Consider the following 8,658-nt stretch of genomic DNA (forward strand, 5'->3'; position numbering starts at 1 on the left):
AGGTTTTTTCCTAATAAGGTTTTAATGAGGCACATTATTTATGGACATCCAAGGGGGAGTGTTATGATAAATATCATATTATGGTGGATGTCTACTGTACCTCCATGATCTTCATGTCAAATGCTTAATGACATATTCAATGACATATTTTCTATGTTCAATGACATATTCCATGACATATTTTCTTTACTTTTTATGCCTATATAAAGGCCTTGTAATAGATAGAAAAATACACACAATTAAAGAAAAAAATCTCTTCCTTCTCTCTATCTCCATTTCTTGTTCATGTTTTACTAAATTACTTTTATTTCCTTGTTCCATATTGCTACTTTGAATTATATTTTATAACAAATCTTACTTTTTTCGCAATTCATGTTAAGTCTAACAATCAGATAAGGCATTAGCGCAAATAATTTTTTTGAAGCACTATTTTGTACTTATTCTCTTTAGTTCAGTCACCTATTGCAGTAGCAGGGAAAATTAGTCCACGGTGGATATAGTCAACGCTAAAAAATTTCAACTCTGTCGGAATGTCCTCGCCGCCGCTGACGGTGGTCACAGATTCCGGCGAACGAGCTCCGCTTCTTCTTTCCAATTCTTCGCCTGAATTAATATTGTCGCACTCGCACGCTACAGATGGAGAAATAGTCTCCGAGCCGGCCGGATCAAAACCTACTCCCAAACAACGTTTGCTCTCTCTCGATGTCTTTAGAGGCCTTACCGTCGCTGTATGATTTTTTTTTGGTTGCTTTTCGAACTGACTGTATCTCCGCCTTTGCTAGAACTTAATTGTATTTGACTAGTTTTGCATGCTTTGCTGTTTAACTTCTCTATGAACATGAAAGAAGCACTTTGATTACAGCTTTTCCTTCAAAGCCCCTATATCAAAATTTGTATTTTTCTTCTGTGATTTCGCCTTCTGAATTGGGCCTAATTGTGCAAACCAGCAACTAACCATCCCAATGGAATGTTGATATGAAATTCTAAGCTACTCTTTTTGTAGCTGAAAATATCTTCTCTGTGTTCTTTTGTCTTCACTGATGCTGTTTATTTCCTAAGTCAACAAGTTATACTAATGCAAAATGCAACCTTTTCTAGTGCTAAAATGCAATTTTGCAGTTATCTTCCAGTAGGGTTAATGGAGCAATGAAACAACGGAATTGAAAATTTTGAATCTGTTTCTGATTCTAGGATGTATTATAAACTTGTCCTTTCTTTTGGTCTTCTCTGTTAAATTATGTGTGTCTTCTGCGATTTCATGTGGTCTATTCTCTTTGTTATTTGACTTGCTTTAGTCTCCTTTCTTCTTCACCTTAGTTTTCTTTTATGTGGTTTATTTGACAGTTGATGATTTTGGTTGATGATGCTGGAAAGGCTTTCCCATCAATAAACCACTCCCCGTGGTTTGGAGTGACCCTTGCCGACTTTGTGATGCCCTTTTTCCTCTTTATTGTTGGGGTCTCTGCGAGTCTAGTATTCAAGGTACCACTCGTCATGCTTTTCTTGTTAGGTAATCCAATTTTTTTGATTCCAACAGGGATGAGAATCCATTGTTGATGCAGAAAGTTTCCAGCAAACCACAAGCTACAAAGAAAGTCTTACTGAGGACAGTTAAGCTCTTTATTTTGGGAGTGTTCCTTCAAGGTATGCCATTTGCTGAGCACCTCATAACGAGGGAGGGATTCACACTTAAGCGTTATTTGTGAAATGCATTGTATACGCAGGAAAGAAATGACTGTTCAACCGATGCTCTGCCTTCATTTCCTCCTTATCAAAAAATAAAAAGTAAAACGGCGTACCCAAGAGTGTGACCCAGAATTCAATGAAGTGGGTGAAATTCTTGGAGTCTAGGGTTTAGATTCCAGAAAAGACAAAAAAACCTAGGTGATTTATTCCCATTTGCGTAATCCTTGGTGCGCCAGAGCTACTTGGTACCTGTGCTGGTGGGAGGTAGCAGGTACTCGGTGGAATTGTCTAGGTGAGTGCAAGATGGCCCAGACACCACCATTATTTAAAGTAAAATCCCTGTTCATTATAAGCTCTTCCTACTTACCATGTTGAAAAAAATACAGAAATCTTGTTGTCTCAACTATACTTGCAAATGAGCCGAGCTTGCTCAGAATTTAGGATCAACTTATAAACAACAACCTATAATTTGGCTCATTACAATTTGTTGTCTATGTTGTTTGCTTAATCAGACCCTCTGTTTACAAATCGAGGCCCAACGTGGCTAGCTAAACGCAAAACTTGATTTCTTAAAAAACCCACCAATTTGAAATGAACTCTTTCTCTTAGCACAAAACATAGTACATACGGAACTTCAAGGTCTAAATAATCAAAGCCTCATTTATTTGACATAAAAGTGAGGATAAAAAAATAATCAAACGAGTTTTTAGATGTGAGGTTGAAGTCATTGTTGTCTAAACCAAGCTTCCTTTGTGGTGATGGGTGCACGCTGTACAACAGTCAACCATGGTGGACATATTCAAAACAAGGATCATCTATTTGGATGGTATTAGGAAATTGTATAGCTATACTTTGAATAGCCATGGATATGGATTATCAAGGCCATATATTACTGATTATTAGAGAGTTGTTTGTAAATGGAACCTTTTGCTGACTTCGTCAAAATTAAAGTTCTGACTTATTGTTTTGAAAAAACATAAGGAGGAAATGTGCAGTGAGGTAACACCTGGAGGAAAAAGGGCTCAATTGCTTCTCTCCTACGTGAACTGAAAATTTGCCATCATGAGCTTTTGTTGTTATTAGCTAATTAGATATTACGGAAAATTTATAAGGCTTTCTTTTGTAAAATTTTCTCTCAACTGCATTTAAACTCACATATGTTACAAGTCATCGAATCCATGATTACTCATTCTTAGGTGGGTATTTCCATGGGCGCGACAACCTGAGTTATGGAGTTGATATTGCTAGAATTAGATGGATGGGAGTGTTACAGGTACTTTATCTGACAATGGCTTGTGTTCCTTATTTGATTTTTTCTTTACTCGTATAATCCCAGCCTGTCTTCTGCGTCCTTAGGTAGATTAAAACCTTTATTGTTATCTGTATTTCAAGTTCTTTTATATCCTAGCATTATTCTATGTGCTTTTCTGCTGTAGAGGATTTCTATTGGTTATCTATTTGCTTCAATTCTGGAAATTTGGCTTGCCAATGATTATCCTGTTGATTCAGCAAAGGCATTCGTCAGGAGATACTTCTTTCAAGCGTAAGTATACCTCTTGAGATTATGGATCATGTGCTGCTTGGTTCATTCATGGTTTATTTTAATATTTTTGTTGGTGATGCACATGGTTGAATTGTTTGTTTCTCTTAATCAGTGTCTTCCTTGATCGAGAATATCACACGTGTCTGTTCAAGATTTTTGTAGTGCTCAAAATTTCGTAGTAGCAGCAGAATATTTATCCATCCACTTGTGGATGAACTAGTACTCTTGAGAATCTGTAAATGATATTACTACTACTTGTTCCTGCGGGAAAAGTATCTATGATACTTCATGGACTTCACAACAATATTATAGTGATTCAAATGGCTATCCATCAGTTATAGGGAAATACTGCTGGTTGGTATTTGTTATCTTCCTATGTTCATTTTCTTTCTTATATAGCAATCCTTTGACCAGATCAGTCAAAATCTCCTTTCCTTAATTTTGCCTGTTTAGCTTTTCAGTGGATATGTTTCTGTTGCATTTTTTCCCGAGACATACATGGTCCAATACATGATGACCTTTAGCTTTTTGCTCGTCCAGATATATGGGTCCATGCAATAGTAAGATTTTTCATAGTAGCTATAAGGAATAATGAGATCCCAAAACTAATTAATTACACCTTTATGCCAATTAAAAAATTGTAAATTCATGAAGAAGAATAAACTTGTCACAAAGTTTTCTGTACATGATAATGCCACTTATTTTGAGAAGCTTTTCTTACTTTTTCTGCTATGCAGGGTGGCTGGAACCTTAATTGGTCTATCTTACCTGATTTTGCTGTATGGACTCTATGTTCCGGATTGGTTCTTTGAAATATCGAGTCTTGACATGGAATCAGCGGTTTCAGGATATGAATTGAGTACTCAAACTGTAAGAATCTTTCTGAAGTGCTCCAAGATTTTACTTTTCTCTGGTTCAATCTGCTGGTGGCTATTAAACGCCATTCTTTTTCTGCATCAGACATCTGTTAAGTTTTGTCACTCTACATGCCTTATGTTAAGTTTCCTAGAAATCTGAGTCTTCACTTAGTTATTAATTGGGTTATTTTGGGAGGTTCCTGATATCTATTTTTAACAGGTTAACTGTGGAGTGAGGGGCAGTCTTGATCCTCCTTGCAATGTGGTTGGTCTGATTGATAGGCTTCTTCTTGGTGAAAAACACCTTTATCAACGTCCTGTCTACAGAAGAACCAAGGTTCTTTATGACCTTAATTGTCATGTGCAAACTCTGATTTGGTGGATTTGAACTTACATCTCTGTTCTCATCATCTTGCTCGTGCTGTTAATTTTCTGTCGGTAGGAATGCAGCGTCAACTCTCCTGATTATGGACCTCTACCATCAAATGCACCTGGATGGTGCCTTGCTCCATTTGACCCTGAAGGAATCTTAAGGTAAATATCCTCTTTTCCCTGTGTACACTTTTCCAGCAGATTGCGTCCAGCTTAATTTTGTTAGCTAGAGCCTAGGTACATAATAGAAACAACTTCTTTTTGACGTGATTTACTTTTTTGAGGTACTAATTCATAAAGGCCGATCGATAGATCTCTGCACTTTGTTAGATGTATAAAGAATCATATTCTTTTGCTGTACCATTTGTTTTACATATGTTTGGAGGCTCCTTTTTCTTTTTCATGTAAATCAAATTATATATGAGCCTCATTGTCAGCTAGCAAATTCTGTTCCTTTGCTTTACTTTAATTGCTTCCAGCTCATGTCTTTTCTTTTCTTATTGAAACTATTCAGTTCTTTGATGGCCGCCATTACATGCCTTGTGGGCTTGCATTTCGGCCACATTCTTGTGCATGTTAAAGTAAGAAAGACATGATACTCTTTCGAAACATTTGCTAACTATAGAATTGCTTGTTGTATTTTGTTGCATCCTCTTTCTCATATAAATACATCTTTGCTGTAGGGTCACATGCAGAGGGTAATCTTTTGGTCCGTATTTTCTGTCTTTCTAACAATTGTAGGATATGTGTTGGAGCTTGCAGGTATGCTGTTTAATGGATGATGTTGGGTTGAATTTTGTTTTCAAGACATGTTTGCTTTATAGCTGATGCTTACAGCACATTTTTGATGTTCCAGGTGTTCCTTTTTCTAAACCGCTTTACACATTGAGCTATATGTTCATCACGGCTGGAGTATCCGGTTTGCTCTTAGTAGTTCTTTATTACCTTGTGAGTCTGACTAGATTTTCCGGTTATCTTCTCTATTTATGAAATTAACCCTTTTGTGATATTAATTTTCCGAAAAATGATATGTGCCAAAAGTGAGAAATTCTCTTGCATTGTAATATTAATTAAATAAAGCACCAGCTTGGTACTTTATTTAATAAAATCTTTACCTTATAAAAAAAAGAGTTCGATGAAATTAGCATACTGTTTCAGATGCTCTACTTAATGAAAAAGCGCCTGGTAGGTTAATAAATGGAATTAAATTGAAGTTCACAACATGAGAGTAACTTTATTAATACAATAACAATAAACCCAGTGAATTCTCACAACTCACAATTGGGGTCCGGAGAGGGTAGAGTGTACGCGGACCGTACCCTTACCCTCGGAGGGTAGAGATTTTGTTTCCGAATAGACTCTTAGGTAAAGAAAATATGAAAAAGAAGCAGTGGCAATAAGCAGTAACAACAACAAGATATTAAGAAAATCGAAGCGAGAGATAGCAATCGAACAATAGGTAGTAATAGCAATCTAAGAATAAAAAGAAACCATACTAATACTAATACTACTTGTATGGGAAACAAAATGGAAAACACTTGATTACCTACTAATCTTCTACCCTGATTCTCGACCTCCACATCTTTCTATCAAGGGTCATGTCCTCGGTAAGCTTAAGATGCGTCATTTCCTGGCTAATCACCTCTCCCGGTACTTCATTGGCCTACCTCTAGCTCTTCTCATACCCCCCGAGGTTAACCTCTCATACCTCATAACTGAGACATGTGCTTCTCCTCGTCACATGCCTGAACGATCTCAGCCTCGCCTCCCGCATGTTATCCTCCACGGGGTTCACTCTCACCTTTTACCGAATAACTTCATTCCTATTCCTATCTAACGCGGTATACCCCCACATCCATTTCAACATCCTCATCTCAGCTACTTTAATCTTCTGGATATGAGAGTTCTTGACTGGCCAACACTTTGCCCCATACAATATAGTCGGTATAACTACCATTTTATAGAACTTGCCTTTAAGTTTTAGTGGTACATTCTTATCACACAAGACGCCCAGATGCGAGCCTCCATTTCATCCACCTTGCTCCAATACGATGTGTGACATCCTCATCAATCTCCTCATTATTATTGTAATTGTATGTTTGGTCATGATGCATTACAGCCTTCGCTAAAGCAATGCTTGATCTGCAGTTTGTGCTTCCAAATTCAATTACCTGGCTTTCTGGAAGATTCCGAGACAGGGTACCAAATAACGAAATTTAGATTGTGCAAAAGACTGTTTTCCTGATAACTTTATGTATCTTTCAAATCATCTAGTGATTGCATTCGTGGCACTGACTTATTGGTTTTGAAGAGAAACATCTTTATTCTGACGTCGAAACCTTCCACTTCTCATAGAGTATTTGGTTCCATTACAACGCTTTCTTGTAAACTACTAAATAGGAAAGGTATTCCCTTAATCTTCTATATCATTAGAGGAAAAGGATAATATTGCTGATCTAGGGCATGGAGTTTGATTTGCATTCTCTATATGGTGCAGGTTGATGTCAAATGTTTCAGGAAGCCATTTATACTATTTCAGTGGATGGGAATGAATGCTCTCATCCTCTATGCTTTGGCTGCTTGTGACCTCTTTCCCGCAGCACTACAAGGTTTCTATTGGTATTCACCTGAAAACAACTTGGTAATCATCTTCTTTCCATCAAATATCCGTTCCTCTAGTAAACTTACTCATCTCCTGAGAAGCTATTTCTGATCATTGTAAGGCTGTGCTCCACGAACTTCTTTCGGCAAGCAGTGTTTGTGGAAGATCAATGATCAACTAGAGCACACCAAAGATATTTCTGTTTTTCTATCCCGATGGATAAATTAGTAGTATGAATTTGGAAGATTCTCAGTAAAATGGTTTTGGACTCTGGTGGAAGGGGTTTGGGGGGGAGGGGGGGTTTCATTTGAATTAGGGACCTCTTGACCAGTTAAACTAGGCTGGCTACCCTTCAAGCACTCTGCACCTGTCCTCTCTCTCTATATCTATTATGGCTTTTCTTCAGCCATCATGTAGCATAGTGATATTTTATGGCATCATGCACATAATAGCTTTCATACTAGTATATTCTCCTCAAGTCGCTATAGGGTCAATTTTTTCTTGTTAACAATATTCTCTCCATCTTTTGTGTAAGAGACATCATCAAATTAAATAGCATCCTTTTCTAGCAAATCCGCTGCTTCCTTTAGGTTTCCGAGTTTGTTTACTGCATACTCGTAGGTGCTTTTAGAGACGTACAGATAGTATCTATATCAAAATGATGCTTCTCTTTAATTAAATCTAAACTTACAAATAAAATGGAATATAGGTTGACATCACAGAAAGGTTCCTTCAAGCAGTATTTCATTCAAAGAAGTGGGGTACTCTGGTATTTGTGATGCTTGAGATACTGTTTTGGGGCTTGGTTGCTGGATTCCTTCACGCAAAAAAGGTTTATGTAAAGCTATGAAGTTGCTGACGGAAATGCTTTTTGCACTGAGTGGGTGCCACGCTCTCTTGATCATGCCCAAATGTTTCAAAAGCATGCATTCAGTGAGTTCTTCGGCAGCAAACCCAGAAGATAACTCAGATTCTCATAGCATTGTACTTTACTGTCCTCATGGCATGTATATAGCTGCGGATAATTTATTACAGTAGAATGGTAGATTATGAACAGTTTCCAGCTTTCTCCTCGTCTAGTTATGGCATTACAATGTGCTTCTGGAAGATATGTATTTAGTCCTGTCACAAGATGACATCACGTTGTAAATTAAACTTGTACAATATGTAGCTCTCGTTGTTCTTCTTCTCTTCTATTTCCCTACTCCTAGCTGGTCCTGATATGGAATGAAGTTAAAGCAATAGGGATGCTAATATATTCCAATTTTGGGCAGGAATAACTGACTGTTGGGACAACCGGTGTTGGTGGTGTTTGGGTTTGTGGGGGGGGGGGGGGGGGGGAGGAGAAGTTCGATGTCGAAATATTATGGAAAGCACCTATCTTATAAATGTGACACGATGGATAAAGAAGAAATGGAGTAGTAAAAAAGAAGAAGCTAATGGGTCCCGCCATCACCAGTTAAAGATGTTTTGGATGGGAGACAAGGGATTGCTTCGATGTCAAGCATCCTCTTTCACTCTTCAGTAAGGGAAAATGCGATTCCAAAAGTTTAGTAGTCCAAATCAGGAGAAGATTCACACAGGTGCAGCCCCTACAG

The 8,658-nt window shown here is 37.7% G+C and overlaps 1 protein-coding gene across 1 annotated transcript; it reads left to right on the forward strand.

Annotated features, from left to right (window-relative positions):
- Positions 1-231: 231 nt before the first annotated feature.
- Positions 232-8,254, forward strand: LOC107823441 (uncharacterized). Its single transcript, XM_016650082.2, has 13 exons — positions 232-728; positions 1,345-1,482; positions 1,563-1,644; positions 2,883-2,959; positions 3,123-3,229; positions 3,967-4,099; positions 4,307-4,423; positions 4,529-4,620; positions 4,973-5,039; positions 5,142-5,220; positions 5,315-5,406; positions 6,956-7,099; positions 7,770-8,254. The coding sequence occupies exons 1-13, from the start codon at positions 531-533 to the stop codon at positions 7,908-7,910; spliced, it is 1,467 nt and encodes a 488-aa protein (XP_016505568.1). The 5' UTR covers positions 232-530; the 3' UTR covers positions 7,911-8,254.
- The last annotated feature ends 404 nt before the right edge of the window (positions 8,255-8,658 follow it).

The sequence above is a fragment of the Nicotiana tabacum genome, chromosome 8 (genome assembly GCF_000715075.1).
Source record: "Nicotiana tabacum cultivar K326 chromosome 8, ASM71507v2, whole genome shotgun sequence".
In the NCBI taxonomy this organism is placed as follows: Eukaryota; Viridiplantae; Streptophyta; class Magnoliopsida; order Solanales; family Solanaceae; genus Nicotiana; species Nicotiana tabacum.